Source organism: Carassius carassius, chromosome 14, assembly GCF_963082965.1.
Source record: "Carassius carassius chromosome 14, fCarCar2.1, whole genome shotgun sequence".
Taxonomy (NCBI): domain Eukaryota; kingdom Metazoa; phylum Chordata; class Actinopteri; order Cypriniformes; family Cyprinidae; genus Carassius; species Carassius carassius.
In genome coordinates, this window is record NC_081768.1 from 22,812,366 (window position 1) to 22,830,129 (window position 17,764).

The 17,764-nt window shown below is 39.8% G+C and overlaps 1 protein-coding gene across 1 annotated transcript in view; it reads right to left on the minus strand.

Annotated features, from left to right (window-relative positions):
* The window catches only part of LOC132157369 (endothelial PAS domain-containing protein 1-like), a 38,481-nt gene that overhangs the window by 12,852 nt on the left and 7,865 nt on the right, over positions 1-17,764 (minus strand). The window contains exons 2-4 of the mRNA XM_059566703.1: positions 10,256-10,446; positions 5,444-5,595; positions 4,341-4,425 (exon numbers count right to left, since the gene is read on the minus strand). Coding sequence (XP_059422686.1) covers positions 4,341-4,425; positions 5,444-5,595; positions 10,256-10,446 — 428 coding nt within the window. The remainder of the gene's footprint in view (positions 1-4,340; positions 4,426-5,443; positions 5,596-10,255; positions 10,447-17,764) is intronic.

Below are 17,764 nucleotides of genomic sequence, written 5' to 3' on the forward strand. Positions count from 1 at the left end.
CTCATGTTTTGCACAGAAGTGACAAGCATTCAAAGAACAGTTTGTGTTCCATTGAAGAAAGAAAGTCATTCAGGACTGAAACGACATGAGGTTTGGTAAAGGAGGATCAATTTTCATTTTTGGGTAAGCCTTAACGTCTCGGTTACGTACGTAACCCTAATTCCCTGATGGAGGGAACGGAGACGTTATGTCGAAAGACATATGGGGTCTTTCTGAGTTTAAGAGAAAATGCTAATGAAAATTGGCTAGTGGATTTAACATACCTGACCCACACCCTGTGCCAATGGGTATAAAGGGCGACAGGTGCATCCACTCATTAGGTTTTACGCTGAGGAGCCGAGAACATGTCCCTGCAACAGCGAACGGTTCAAGGTTTTGGCATGGGGACATAACGTCTCCATTCCCTCCATCAGGGAACGAGGGTTACATACGTAACCGAGATTTTCCCTATCTGTCGGTCACTACGTGTTATGTCAAATGACATATGGGGTCCTATGGAAAACGCCACAACCCGAACACCGTCACAACCCTGTGGCGCTGCAATTGTCGGCAAGCCGTGGCTTGCCCCAAAAGCTACGCTTAAGGTCGTAACCTTCCCAAAGCCCCATCGCAAATTTACTGACCTTGGTACCAAGGGGCCAAAGGGTGAGTACATCACTGCTGGAGAAGGCCACGCTGCTGTTCCGCCCACACAAAGTTAGTGGAAGGGATTTCAACCTTTGGTGAAAGATTGCTTCAAATCTTCCCTATTTGTTCTTTCAGCTTGGCAAGACAATGGGGAAGCGAGCCTAGGAACAAGCCGCTACGGAGATCACATCCTACCTGTAGGGAGGTGACGTGGAGATACTGATATTGACTGACCCAGGGGGCAGTACTACATATGGAAAGGGTCTCTGAGGCAGGTCCTACCTTAGAGTAGGGATGGAACAGCTGCCAGAAGAGACTGACAGAACGGGTCTGTCAAGGGAAGACACGGGTTTGCCAAGAGGGAAACCTTACCGTGGAAGAAAAGTGGGTGCTGCCAGACATTGGACCAGTGGCGGAACAGAAGAAACAAAAACTGTGGATTCTCCACCCGGCCCTCTTCCGGGGGAAGCAGTGGCGCGGTCTCCACCAGCTCCTGAAGAGCAGTCTCCCACATCTCCGAGTTGCCCGTGTCAGGGCCACTTAGTCGTCTTCCTAGAGGAAGCAGTCGGAAGTGACACGGGGGCGCCGCTCTCCTGCGCAGGGCTCGACGCGCCGGCCTCGAAGAACTCTCAGCACGGGGCGGAGCTGGTGTGGAGGATGCAGGGGGGTGCCCACGGCGACGAGCAGGCTGAGGCACTGCCAACGACGGAATGGTGGCAACCAGAGGAGCACGTCGGGGCGAGATGTGCTGTATGGCCTCAGTCTGCTGTTGTTTTGTTGGGAACTGCTGGGCACAGCCCCTGACAGCGTTGCCACACAGGACAGCCTGGGAGATTGGAGCGTAGAGAAAGTACACATTGTCAACGTCTCTCATACCAACCAGACTGAACCAGAAACGGCACTACTGGACCACCAGAGTGGACATCGCCTTCCCAAGGGACTGCGTCGTGACTTCCGTAGCCCAGAAGGGTGAGGTCAGTCGCCGTGCGCAGCTCCTGCATCAACCTCGGGGTTGGTTCTACCCTCGTGCATTTGTTAAAGCCTTGGCTTGGTGAGTTTGCAGGATAGCCATGGCATGCATGGCAGAGGCAGCCTGGCCCGCAGCACTGTAAGCCTTGACAGCAAGAGTGGCCAACAGCTTACAGGCCTTGCGTGAGAGGCGCAGACTATTCCTCCCAGTGGCGGCATTTTGCGGACACAAGTGCACCGCAATCGCACTCTCCTGCTGGGGAATGTCGACACATCCCTAGCTGCCCCGCCATCGAGGGTAGTGAGGACGGAGGAACGAAACGAGCTGCTTCCGGCTGTAAAAAGGGGCCATCCACGACTACATCACTTCCCCATGCACATCCGGGAAGAAAGGAACCAGAGCAAAACGCCATTGTGAGCCGCACTCTACACCAAGAACCAATCGAACAGCCATGAGCACTCAGGGTTGGGCGGTGCATTCACCTCCATCCTGATGCTCACAGCTGCCCGGGCAAGAACGGCTGTCAACTCTGGGTCCAATTCGGCAGTGGCGAAAACACCCGAGGGGGCAGCCCCGCCGAATCTTCATCCACAGAGGTCAATAGCCCATCCCCGATGCTGCAATCGACATCTGATCTCCGGCGACAAACTGAATGACCCATTGGGACTGCCATAAGACAGCCCAGCAAAATCACCCAGCAGCCGCACAGGACAAACACTGCGGAAGGGGTGAGAGGTCCGTGGGGCATGGCCCGGCGGAGAAGCTCTCACTGTCACCTTCAAATCTCCCAGAGCACTAGTTGGCGGTCCTCTGCTCATGGCAGAGAAACCGGAACGGGTAGTGACAGAGGGGTCTGCTCCTTTCCCTTTAAGAAAGGAGAGACGCGATCACAGCGTTGCCATGGTCACACACGCAGTGCGTGCATGAACCATCCACGAACGCGCCTTCAGCGTGCTGAATGCCCAGACACGGAATACAATGCTCGTGGCTGTTGACAGAGAACAGGAAACGACTGCATCCAGAAGGACACGGACGAAACGGCGTCTTTAAAAAGACGCGAATCATCCATGATTTACTCTTTTATGAAATCTGCTTTCTTAGTTGAAGCGCCCAGTGGAATTGCAGAAAGGGACACCGCTGTTTGCGCCGTACCGCCAGCCAGAACAGCTTCCCGACACACAGCCTGCTGAATGGCTTTGTGGAGTATAACAGCTTTCATACAACCACTCGGCTCCGAAGCAAAAATCTAATGAGTGGATGCACCTGTCGCCCTTTATACTCGTTGGCACGGGGAGTGGCTCAGGTATGTTAAATCCACTAGCCAATTTTCATTCAGTCCATTTACCATATGTCGTTCGATGTAACTCGTAGTGACCGACAGATAGGGAACTTTAAATTCCATATTTTATAAAAAAAAGTCTTTATTACAGAGTCAGAGCATTTTTTACTCCATTGAAATGGTTTAATTTGAATTTTAGTCATCAAAAAGCTAAAAACTTACATAATTTAACAACAATTTAATACAATCTGAAGAAAAACAAAATTTTAGGGCCTTATTAAATTACTTGTATTTATTTATTTAAAATAATTTAAAATCATAAAAAAAAGATTCAGTTCCCATTGTAATTTTTGAGGGAGATTCCATTTTGATGGTTTCATTCAATTCCAGTAATCAAAAAGCATGTCTAAATAATTGAAATCATTAAACATATAAAATTTACACAAATTATTAATGACAAATTACATTTATAGGGCCCTCAAAAATCCATTTAATTTTTTCCTAAATTATGCTTTTTTATTTTTCTGGAATCTGTTTCAATGGACATAATTAAAGTTTAATAATAAAAAATATCAAATGAATTTGATTTTCTGTTGTCGTAATTTCTTCCAGATTTATGATTTAATAAAAATGTATCATCATAAACATTGTTTATCAAATAAACATTAATATTTTAATAATGTTTTAAAATGCAATCAAATGAATATGAACCGAATAAAGAGCATTATGTGAGTCTTATTTTGGACACACGACACAGGTGCCCACCTGACCCTCTCAGCAGCTCGTTTTATTACAGTGAAGGAGGAAACCACCTGAAATAACACAATGAAACTTGACCTTAAGAGGTGAGAGGTTAAAAGAGGCACGTATGAAAGTGTGGAGGTCAAATAAAGGAGACGCAGAATAAAAGCAGAAAGGGTTATGGGTGCATGTTTTTCAAGGCATGACAGTTATTTCCTCAAATAACCAATCCTTCTCCTATGAAGCCATGTGTTTTCTTTACATTTAGACTCACATACTTGTTTGGTATTTCTGAAAATCTGTTTGTAGAAGCGATAAGAACATTTCTTGAGAGGCTCTATCCCCTCTTTCTCTACGGCTAAATCCACTACAGTCCAATTCATCTTCATTAGAAAAAAGCCCATAAGAATGGGCATGTGAAGTGAACTTTACACCATGCTGAACTGAGTTTTAAATGTTAAATGCTTGTGCATGCTTTTTCAAGGCAATTCAAAGTTTCAATTGGAACTTGTGGTTCGCGTCGTACATGCACTCAGTTGTTAGTGTGATCATGTTTTCAGCTGTTTAACACATTTTAAAATGCAGGTTTTCCCTTGAAAACATCAGAGCAATATATCAGATTCCTCTGTTTTTCTCTAGGCTGTTCTCTGGCATTCTCACAGGCTTTGTTTACATATAGCAGGATTTGAAGCTGGTGAAGCTGAATACACAGAAGTGACGTACCGGCTTTGAGGCTGAGATTCTCGCGGATCTCCTCGTGGTCGCAGGGGTGAGTGAAATCAAAGATGCTTTGCCCTGTGAGTTCCACCTACAGAGAAACACATGCAGCTGCTGTCACTGCTTTACATGTGCATTACTTTTTTTTTTTTTTTTTTGAAAGAAATTAATACTTTTATTTAGCAAGAATGCATTAAATTGATCAGAAGTGACAGTAAAGACTTTGATAATGTTACAAAAGAGTTCTATTTCAAATAAATGCTGCTTATTTAAACTTTGCATTCTTCAAATAACTTTTAAGAAAGCATCATAGTTTCTTCACAGTACTTAACAATAATGTATCTTGAGCAGAAAAACAGCATATAAGAATGATTTCTCAAGGATCATGTGACACTGAAAATGTAAAATATATTAAAATAGAAAAAAGTTATATTAGATTGTAAAAATATTTCACAATATTACTTGGTGAGCATAAGAGACTTCCTTCAAGTATATATATATATTTTTTTTTTTTACCAACCCCAAATGTTTGAATAATTGTGCATATAAGATGAATTATATTTTGCATAAAGAAAACAAATCCTGATTTAAAGAAACAATTTACATTATTTTCTCAAAAATTCCCAATATTTATTTTTTTATATAATATTCCACTCTTTTTTTTTACATTACTGATGATATTTAGCATTTCATAAATGCACTTTTATTTTATTTTTTTGTAGTAAAATGTGACCTGGACATGTTCTTGTGATTCACAAAGGCTATGGATCTTTAATCTTTATCATAACAGCAATTTATCAGATAACAAAAAGATAACAGGCCACAGTTTTTTTACACAGCCATGTGTAAGGAAGCAATTGTCAGGCATGAGATAAGTCCAAGAGCTTCTGCAAGGGTACAAAAAAAGTGACACATCCTTCCTCCCATACAGCGCTTGAAGGAAATGGGCTTGTGCTGTGGTTAATAATGGCATCTCGTCTGCCTATGATTAAGTGAACCTAGAGATGCTAAATAGACAAACAGCTAATAATAACAGGACTAAAGGTGAGTATTTGTCTGGATAGTGATTCTTTCACTGCGTACATTACTGGGCCCGTGTTCGTACTCACCTGTGTGAGACCAATGATTTTGTTGATGTTCTCTGACAAGAAGACCATGTCTCCATCTGATGTTACCACGCTAATGAAGCCACCCAGTGACTTCAGATACCAACTGTCCATCAGTCTGTCTACGTCTGTCGTCTCTGTGGCAGTAGCACAACCTGCAACGGGACACAAACACGAGAGTTTGAGAATGCATGTGTGCATGTGAGTGTGCACAAACTCGCTAGTCTTGTTCTGGCTCCTAAGTCCCTGGCGGATGTCCAAAATAAACAACAGCAACTTCATCCTGCTACTCTGAACCCTCCCAACAACACTGACCTCCCTTCTGTCACACACTACATACCCACATATAGGGACACACAGACACCCACAATGCCCTGCTGTTTGACGGCACTAAATCTGTGCACTCTTTCAAATTAAAGAAACAAATGCCAGCTGTTATGTGGAAAAACCACATCTGTGAGAAACATATGGAAAGGGGCCAATATTTGTGGTCATGCTTCTATGAAGATTACATGCTCTTATGGAAAAATACATAAACTTATGCAAGGCAATGTAAAGATACAGTTTATAGGTAGCACGCTCTTTAATGCATGCATGTTTGACTTCTGATGCATAAAGCATTGAATAATAAAGTGGGGTCCGAAAGATTGAAACCACATTACGTTCAAGTAGTAAAATAATTATTGCAGGATAAACCAAATAGTTGATTAAGTCAAGTGAGCATTTGGAAAAAAACAAAATCCCCACTCGGTTGGTGATGCCACACTGAAATATGGATGGGGTGCCAGACTTTGGTCGAGTCCTGCAGTAGATCTGGCAGAGCTTCAGGAGGGAGGTGGACTGGACAAGGACATGGAGAACAGAGCGGCTCCACGCTGGGGGGTCGGAAGCTTGTGATTGCTCCAGTGTGCTTCCTCCAGATAAGAAACTTTCTCAAGGCCCATTGAGAGCCCAGGGCTGGATTTGGGCCGAGCCTAGAGACCAGGGCCCCAGGAGAATTAAGAGTTACGTCTTTGAAGGGTTCTTGCCCTGTGGCTTTTATTCTGAGATGAAGCAAAACTGCACCCAAATTTTGGGTTTCAGAAATTGATAATCTGAAATAGAAGTCTACTAAACTGAATACATCTGCTGTTGATAGACATGCATCTACATAGACATGCATCTAGATGCATCTAGTTCCGGTCCTTGATTCTGATTGGTTGAGCCACGTTCAAAGCTGTTCTAAATTACACAACAAACACCCACCTTTGTTTACTTCTGTGCATTGCTCGGCAACCACTTTGTTGGAACCCACAGCTGTTTCTGAGGAACTACATTGTTTGGTGGAAGAATACTGTTTTTATTAATATCATTACAGTTTATTTGCTGTGTTTTATTCAGTGAAACCTTACCCCATATATGGAATAACAATTTTATAAAAGCAATACGCCGCTTCGTGTTCTGCCTAACAACGCCCCTTAGCTGTTATAAATTCACTGTAAACCATGGATTCATAGGCTTATTGCTTTAATAATGACTACTGATATCTCAAGGTCATGCAGAACATCTGGCAACACTTTTGCCCATCAAGATTACAGGATGTTCTGCTTTACATAATATGTGCTAAAGGTAATGGGTGTTATTAATAATGTAAAGCAAAATGAAACAAAAACAAACAAACTAAAAACACAACACAACAGAAAAACAAAACACAAAAACAAAAGCTGAAAGCACAATCCAAAACAAAACACATTAAAAACAAACAAAACACCACAAAACATAAACCCACCCCCAAAAAAAACACTAAACAAAAAAAACTAACGAAACCAAAACCAAACGCAACAACAAAACCAAACCAAATCAAAACAAAAAGCTTACAGAAACTTGTTTTGACATACATCTACCTCAGATCTCTGAACTTTGAACTGAATGAACTGGAGGAAACGGTATCTTGGAGCGTCTTACTGGTAAACATGCCCACAACTCTCTCTGCATATAGTTTTCTAGCTTAAAATGACATACAGTCCACAATGACATGAAACCAACATGTTTTGTTTTGGCCTATTTATATGAGTCTGTAAGGTATCATAATTGCAGCAGCAGCGTTGAGTCATTGATTTCAACAAGATTACATTGATTATTTCATAACATATTTTTTCGAGCTGCCCATGAACTAATAAGAGCGAATCAGTTGCAAGCATCAGTGGATAGTGACTGGGCATCTTATGTAAAAGGTGTTTCCCATGCACCCTCAGCATAGGTAGGGTGATGGCGGGAGGAGGAGGAGGGATGGATGGATGTGTGGCGCCAGGGTTGGCCTGTGTTTTGGCTGGCTTGAGATGTAGAGCGCCAGTCTTAAAGAAAGCACCAATCATGCTTCCAACACACAGCTCACAGACCTGCTGATAACACTATCTGATGTGCCATCTCGTACTGACAGGGCTGCTTTTCAATGTCTCTTTCCCCTCCCTCCCTCTTTACATTTCTGCATGTAGCATGAACATGAACATTCGAACTGTCAAGTCACTTCAAGTCCAACGGTGCAATATCTTTCAACTGCTCCGAACTGAGGTCTATTCTGTGTTCTGACTGCGTACTAATTGTGTTCCCTGTCCTCTTTAGTGTCTGTGCAAACACAAAATGGAATGTTGAATGCAGAGCCTCCTTTGTCCAGCTTCCGGAGATTCTAATTTTATAATAAAGACACACAAACAATACGAACACGCTCACATCCTCTCGCTGTACCTGCTCTAGTCTGAGAAACTTTCACAAGATCTGGAGCGGAGCACTCGGTCATCAAATACTCACCCTCATGTCGCCCAAAACCAATACGATTTCCACAAAAAAGAATATTTTCATAATGTTTTCATGAGATTTGAATGCTATAGAGGAGGGAAATATTTTCAGCAATAAATTCTGAATTAAATTATTATTGTTATTAAGTTATTTTTTATTAACTAAATAAATGCAACTAAATAAATAAATGTTTGTATTAAATAAATCAATGAATGAATATATAAATAACTACAAATGATTACTTGAAAAATGTTAAATAAAATAAAATATTTAGGAATAAAAAACCTCTTCACATTTAATTTAACCTGAAGTGCTAAAAAAAGGACTAAGACTAATAAAATAAAAAGACTAAAATGACAGTAAAAAAATGAATATATATATATATATATATATATATATATATATATATATATAAAATTCAAAATATTAAGAAAAACTATAGTATATCAATGATACTTAAATACCAATGGCACACAATTTTTATGCACTACTTTATGATACTTTTCTGTGCTTTTCTGTGCTTTTTACAGCTTGAATCACAATCAAGAGCATTGTCAACATTATGCTAAACTTCTCCCTTTGCATTCCATAATTTGCAAACCATAAATTTCCAGAAAAAACCAAGGGAAGGAAATAATAACACTTGAATCACTCTTATGTGAACCATCCCTTTAACACTCACACACATTCATATCTCTTGAAGCTTGCCGTATCCATTATTAAACATACTCTGTAGTTTTTAATTAAATTGCTGTATTTGTCACATGCTGTCTTTGATTTGTTATATTAGCACCAACAGCTAAACATAATTAAGCTAGACATGGTTACAGCAGGTCCAATATTCACTAACGCAATTATGTCCTAACATAAAGCGCCTCCTCATTTGTATAATGCAACAGTAACTTTAATGTAGCCTGACATCACGAGTAAAACATTTCCTCATAACAGTGCAGTGCTAATGACAGTGAGCCCAGATAAGAGATCAAACAAGAGCTTTGGAATTTGATTATCAGCTGAGTGTGTATTTTCCACACGGCTCTTTCTTTGACATGACGTCAAGTAGAGTCGCATGGTTTGTGATGTTGTACTAACACAGGAGTCACCATGTGATAACCTTTATCAAATTACACATATAACTCTATAAAAACAGCAGAATGAGCAGCACCAGTCAATGCAGTAATAGGATTTTGCTCTATGTTTTGTGATCCACCAGATTCGATTATGTAAATTTTACTTTACTGATATGAAATAACAAAGCAATATATGTATCCTACATTATAACAGGTGTATGTTAACAATTCAATGATTTCTTAATACTTTTCATTTTGAATCTAAATGCTTGAAATTACCAGTATAGATAAATATTTATGCATGTAAAGTTGTATGCATGCAATTTTAGAATAATAATAATTGTTGTAATTATCATTATCATTATTATTTAGTGGTTAAGTTGTAACACATAGTAAATTTAAAGCATTTTCAGGATATTTGCAGTACTCGTACTAAATTATGGTTGAAACAGATAATTTATCTTTTTTTTTCATGTTTTGGCTGCCGACTGAAAAATAGAAGATACTAAAAATGTACAAATGTGATGCCTATTAAAACTAAAATCGATACATTTTGGCAATGCCAAATCAATACTATAATAATAATAATAACATTAAATGGTAATAATAATAATTTCATTTATTTATTTTTATTTTGACCATTTGTTTGTATGAGTTTGACCACATAGTGAAAGAAAAGCATTTCAAAGTCTTCATAACTAGGGATGCACAAACGTTAAAATTAACATTAATGCAGATAAAATGATCATTATTTGGCTGATAAACGTTAGATTTAATGCCAGATTTATAGAAAATCTATAATATTTTGTCTCCAAAAATAGAGTGCAGTAAAACGGAAATCAGTTGTTTTTGTCGATACTGTGATGTTCAAAGTTTTGCATGTATTCTAAATGTAATAACCTAATATATTTTCATGTGTGTGTTTTTTTAATATCCAGTCCAGTTCAGATGTGGATGAGTGAGTGTGTACCTGAGGTGAGGAGTTTGCGTGTGCGCAGGTAGCTGATGGCTAGTCTCATGATGGAGGCTTTATCCAGATGTGAGCTGACGCTGTGTGGGAGAGGCAGCTGGCGGGCCAGCTCATAAAATACCTCCGTCTCCTTACTGCGCCTGCAGCGCGCTGCGTCTCGAGATTTCTCCTTACGCCTCTCTGAGGTGCACCTACAACACACAACAACAGGGAAATACCGGCTGAATTAATGACACTAACCCTAACCCTAACCCTAAATCTAAGAAAATAGTGAAATTGGGTTGTGCAATATGCAGATACTTCCACAGATAAAAACAAAAAAAAACTATTTGGACAAATTGGCAAAGAAAAGCTTTTAAAGACCTAAACACAGATACACCGTTTACTCTTGTGTTTCCTTCTAAAATCTGGTCTCTCTTTTTTTTTTTTTTGAGATTCACCGATAATAACTAAGTGTCATGTTCAGCTAACTTTGACATGCTGTTGATAAGTTTTGGGACACTCACCCTGATATTTTCCATTGCTGTATACAAACACAGACATGCTCAACCCATTTCTCATGAGGTTATAGAGAATAACAGTCTCTTTGTGCCCTTAACTCTCTTTCTTATTCTCTTATTCTCATTCAACTCAAGTCACTCTTGCAGATTCAGACACCAGGCCCAAAAACTAAGCCAGTGGAGAAGAGCCAGTGTCCGGCAGGTGCGAATCAGTCCACACACAAACACACACAAACACACACACACACACACAGACACAGACACAGAGACACACACCCACACACACACACACAAAAGCACACAGATATCCTTTCGGTAATGCTTTTTGCCTTAAAACAATTATGTCTCTTGATCAACATTAACTGCTACTGAATAAACCAGTAATAATGACACAGCAAAAGCCGCTCTTATAACATCGTATTGCTTGGTTTATTCTCATCTGCCCAAGCTGTCAGTATAGCAGACGGGTCTCAAGTGGGACATTCCTGGCTGGTTCAAGTGCTTATGGGAATGATCACTTATAGCTACATCCTGGATTTAATAAACAAAAATACTGTCCCAAATTAGAACACATCTGTTCCATGACAAGCTATAATTTATCTTGTTGAATGTTGGAAACTCTGTCAACTCTCTGATTACAGATGTTCAGAAGTCACCCTTTCATCAATCCATTGTCACTCAGCCAAGACAAGTGGAATTTATTTCCATAACTTGTGATAAATAAAAACAAAATATTATTACAAAGTTGCGATAAATCTTTGAATTTACCTTTAGGACGGTTTCGGACAGTGGAATTTATTTCCACAACTTTCATGTGATCTAATAACTAAAAGAAAATTATTCATTCTGAATTTTGAATTAAAAAGCTAAGTTTTATATATATATATATATATATATATATATATATATATATATATAAATATAAAGAATTAAACTAAGCATTAGCCTATATAATAACTGATGTTTAGTTTAATTGTTATATATAGACTCAATAAAACCTTGCACAGTATGCTGAAAAGCCAATTAAAAAAGGAAATAAAAACAAATATGACATTAGCTTAATGTCTTATGAATGGTATTAATAATAAATCAAGGTGCATTATAGTATGTCGTGGCTCCTTTTAGTATTTATTTGTTTTTCAAAAAAAAAAAAAAAAAATCGATCCTCTGCCAGGTCACAAGCAATGAAGTCCAAATTGCTCTTCATAATATATCAGAAACAATACTCCTGTCCCTTCTTCCTCTTGTCTGATTTAGAGGAGAATAATTAGGTACTGGGCAGGTTTCCATGGGGACCGAGTTGAGGAGGTTGACGTCCACTTTTCCTGTCCTGCATCCAATAAGACTGCAGAGGACAAATGTGCAGATATAACGCTGTTTTGATAGTTGTTTCAACGATTGTAGATTTTTTATCAAAGTTTCTCTTCATAGAACCGTACAGGATAAGATGATCCATACTCAGCCAAAGCTGGAGCAAGAGCTCACGATGCACCACTCAACAGATGCTGCGAGCACAAGTTGTCATACACAATCTCATATACAAAATCAGTCAATACATTCAATCATATGCACTCAAAGTTAATATCATGAGCGTCATTCCTTCCCTCCTTCAGAGGTCTCTGAAGTCCAGACAGTCTGCTTCATTGTTAGTGCACAGAGCCAGAGGATCCTGCAGGACATTAAACAATGGAGATCTAGCGCTCATTCAGGGCCTGAAACCATCTAGTGAACCCTCCGTAGCAGACGCGGATGTCTACAGGCTCTGATTTAACCCTACAAGACCAAACCACCACCAGCAATGGAAAACAGGTAATGACCTGAAGAATAGCTATTGTCAGAGGTTTTGTCACACCAAAGATTACTTGTAACCCGCCGACTCGACTGCTAAATATGGCAAATAGTGAAAGTGTGAAAGTTTCATTTTCATACTTGTTTTCCCAGATGTCAGGTTTCAGCGGTTAAATTAAACGTAATGAAAATCCTCAGTTCCAAGGAGCTACCGTCTATTGTTTGTGGTTCTCAATACATTCTGTGGTGGTTTCCTATCAAAAAAGAAACCTGATTTATTTTTTCCCAAATTCCATTTTAGTTATTAGTTTTTCTCCATTTAAATTTTTCTGGATTCCGTGTAGTTTTTTTTTTTTTTTTTGTTAGTTTTTTTTTTTTTTTACATTTTATTAGACCCTAACTTAATGGTTAAATTAAATTGCATTAATCAAAAGGCATGTATAATTAACTGAAATCATGAAACCCTGAAGTTCCTATGAAATATGTCTGGATTCCATTTTAATGGTTTCATTCAATTTAAATAATCAAAACCATCACTAACTTATTTTATATATAAAAAAATATATAATTATATATATAAAATATACATATATATATGCAGTAAATTCCATTATTATGATTTGATTCTGTGATTCCATCTGCTTTTCCACATTTCAGAAATCATAGGGACCTACAAAAGTTACTAATAATGTATGTAATCTTTAGGTACTAACATGTACCTTCAAGGAACTTATATGTAGCATTTGGGTAACAGAAGGCACAAAGATGTTCTTTTTAGCTTTTGTACATTAGAATATCACTCTAGTGACAGCTTTGTGCTTTTTTCTAAGAGCGCAGGGCTTTCATTCTAGAATGTATTTTAGGAAATCAGCACACGATGTATCTGGTTTATATTTTGGTTTTGGTTTTGACAGTAACTCCACTCGCTCACTGCTGGTCCGTGTCATCCTCTGAAGAAATGCTCCAAGGAAACTAGTTAAAATAAGTTGGTCCATTTATGAACGTGAGTGAGATGTTTTGCCATCACTGTATATGTTAATTCAGACATTGCGGATCACATTCAGAAAGTTGACACACTTTAGGTTTTTTGTTTTTTTATACAGGGTACAAGCACCTTAAAGGAACAGTTCACCCAAAAATGAGAATTTGCTGAAAATGTACTAAATGTAAGTTTTTTTCTTCAACAGAACAGATTTGGAGAAAATTTTAGAAACTTGCTCTCCAGTGGATCGTGTGCAGTGAATGGGTGCCGTCAGAATGAGAGTCCAAACAGCTGAACTGTTTTTTTTTTAGAACTGTTTTGGACTTGTGCATATTTCTCTCCTGATTCAGATTAGTCGACTTTTATCACTGAAGAAAGCAATATTATGGATAGACAGACACATATTTTAGCTGGAATCAATTTTGTGAAGTTAAAACATCTTGATGGAGTTGTTTTACAAACATGCACTTTTTTGCTTCACAAGATGATATTTGATGAACTGCAGTCACGGGTGGATTATTGTGATGTTTTTAATCAGCTGTTTTTACTCTCATTCTGACGGCACCCATTCACTGCACACGATCCATTGCTGAGCATGTGATGTAATGCTGAATTTCTCCTAATCTCTTCCCATGAAGAAACAAATTTATCTACATCCTGGATGGCCTGAGGGTGAGTACATTTTCATTATTTTTTTTTTGCTCAATCTGAACAATATTAAGCAGGCATGAAGCAACAAGTATTGTGTCTGTTCACACTGAAAGCAAAAATGCAGCAGCTTGCAAATCAATCACAGCCGATCAGAACGTAATTTAAGTTGAGGACATATGTTTAAATTATTTCTCCTATCCCTGCTTGAAATGAAGAGACTGTTATAAACTAAATAAAATAATTTACAAATGTCTAATTAAAAAAGTATTATTTCCAATCAAATACTTATTTAATTAAATAATCACAATTAAAGTTTGTTCAGTGAACTTAACTATACCCAAATTTGTGTGAGATTCACATGCTGTTGAACCGTCTCGACCAAACCAAGAATTCAAAGTCACTTAACGCACAACGTCATCCTGTCAAGAGGACCTTATCTACTGTATTTCAGTTTGACAAATGATCTACTGTATGAGATTCCTGAAGTCACGCAGCTGAAGCTGAAATGTGAGCTACTTTCAGATCCTAACAAAGCCACAAACTTAACGGAGCGACTGACTTGAAGTATGTTTAGCAGGTGAGCGGAGCAGGTGGAGCAGTGGCCTCGCACTCACAGATGTGGTTAATGATAAAACAGTCGCACGGCACGGAAGCAGCCATAAACAAACACGAAACCTGACTAAGCAGTCTTGACCTTTTCAAGCATGCAAACAATGACACGCGACCTTATGACTGGAAGAATGGTCGTTTGCCTTGCATGAAATGCACTAAATTAAGCGCTGTCCCCCCAGCTATTCCAGCCCCACACTGAGCGGGCCCTTCACTGTCCAGACCGCTTCTGTGACAGCAACCTACATAAATACTGATACAATCAAACGCAGAGCAAATGTATCAGGAAAGTTTTATTTTTGTTTTGGAGCTGATGATCCCTTGATCCCTCGTCACCAACTGGACAGGGGTGGGAACTACAGTTATTAATCACGATAGATCACGCTCAGTGTAATCTGACAAAGTGAGAGATGGCCTTCAGATTTTTCCGTCACTACTAAAAAAAATTCCATCAAGGACAGAAAATTTTCAGTTAACGCGTCCTCTGACCTCCTTAATCATTATGCTTAAAAAAAATAATAATAATGCCCGTGATTTATGACTTTCAGGAATTGTTCCATCCATCCATCCATCCATCTTCTACCGCTTATCCGGGGCCGGGTCGCGGGGGCAGCAGTCTAAGCAGAGAACCCCAGACTTCCCTCTCCCTAGACACTTCCTCCAGCTCTTCTGGGGGGACACCGAGGCGTTCCCAGGCCAGCCGGGAGACATAGTCTCTCCAGCGTGTCCTAGGTCTCCCCCGGGGTCTCCTCCCAGTGGGATGTGCCCGGAACACCTTCCCGGGAAGGCGTCCAGGAGGCATCCGGAACAGATGCCCGAGCCACCTCAGCTGACCACTCTCGATGTGGAGGAGCAGCGGCTCTACTCTGAGCTCCTCCCGGGTGACTGAGCTTCTCACCCTATCTCTAAGGGATCGCCCAGCCACCCTGCGGAGAAAGCACATTTCGGCCGCCTGTATCCGGGATCTTGTCCTTTCGGTCATGACCCAAAGCTCATGACCATAGGTGAGAGTAGGAACGTAGATTGACCGGTAAATCGAGAGCTTCGCCTTGCGGCTCAGCTCTTTCTTCACCACGACAGACCGGTACATCGACCGCATTACTGCAGAAGCTGCACCGATCCGTCTGTCAATCTCCCGTTCCATCCTTCCCTCACTCGTGAACAAGACCCCAAGATACTTAAACTCCTCCACTTGAGGCAGGAACTCTCCACCAACCTGAAGTGGGCAAGCCACCCTTTTCCGACTGAGGACCATGGCCTCGGATTTGGAGGTGCTGATTCTCATCCCAGCCGCTTCACACTCGGCTGCAAACCGTCCCAGTGCATGCTGAAGGTCCTGGCCTGATGAGGCCAACACGACAACATCATCCGCAAAGAGCAGAGACGAAATCGTGTTGTCACCAAACCTGACCCCCTCCGGCCCCTGGCTGCGCCTAGAAATTCTGTCCATAAAAATCATGAACAGAACCGGCGACAAAGGGCAGCCCTGCCGGAGTCCAACACGCACCGGGAACAAGTCTGACTTACAGCTGGCAATACGAACCAAGCTCCTGCTCCGTTCGTACAGGGACCGGATAGCCCTTAGCAAAGGGCCCCGGACCCCATACTCCCGGAGAACCCTCCACAGGCCGCCGCGAGGGACACAGTCGAATGCCTTCTCCAAATCCACAAAGCACATGTGGACTGGTTGGGCATACTCCCATGAACCCTCCAGCACCCTGTAGAGGGTATAGAGCTGGTCCAGTGTTCCACGGCCCGGACGAAAACCACACTGTTCCTCCTGAATCCGAGGTTCTACTATCGGCCGGATTCTCCTCTCCAGTACCCTGGCATAGACTTTCCCAGGGAGGCTGAGAAGTGTGATCCCCCTGTAGTAGGAATTGTTCATTAAAACTTATTTAATTTAAAATGTTATATTTGAAAACATTATATTGTAAAATATGACCAATTTTAAAAACACTTTTTCTAAGTGAATATATTTTAAAATGTAATGTATTCCCGTGATTCAAAGCTGTTTTTTTTTTCAATAAATATTTATTTTCATCAAATGTTCAAAACAGTTGTGCTGCTTAATATTTTTGTGGAAATATTTTTGTAAATTTTTTTAGGGTTCTTTGATTAATAGATAATGAATGAATAAAAAAATAACAGCATTTATTTTAAATATATATCTTTTGTAGCTATAATGTCTTTACTGTAAGTTTTGATTAATTTAACAAATCCTAGCTAAATAAGTCTTAATTTCTTAAAATAAACAAACCAAAGACCCTAAACTTTTGAACATTTGTGCATATATTTATACACTGTAATTAAATCAGAATCAAGTTTGGTAATAAACAAAATTAGATTCAAATTATTTTGCAGAAGATTAAATAAAACAACAAATTCATATGGATGAACTGAGGAGGGAATTTTTTATTTTTTTTCTGCTTTGTAATGATAATTAAATTCCTAAAAACCTAAAAATGGTTAAGTATGTGTTGAAAGCAGAGAATAAACCATAAGACCAGTTTAAAGGAACAGCTGTCACAGTCTTCACCCTCGAGTCTGTGGATATGCAGGTCTCAGCCTTTTCTCAAGGAATTCCTAGCATGAGATAATCGAGCAGTGATGCAGTTTTAGACTTGCACAATGATTTATCACAGTCCACTCCTCATATGTGAGACCTGATGCATAAAACTGATTCTCCCATCAGCATAACAGTGTATTATACAACCTTCACCTCAACCATATCTTAGTCAGCATCAGAACATACTTTGAAACTCAAAGTTGCAAGACACTAATGGTGCATGAATGAAGCGAGACGTAACTTCAAGTGATCCCTGTAAAGCACATACCATGCATATGTTTCTTAGCGGCAATTGACATTCAACAGAAACAAACGTTTACATCGCATTACATCAGAGTCAAGAATACAACCAACAACAGGTTAAAAAAATGAATGATTAGTGATGCAGTTGACTAATCGTTTTAATTTTA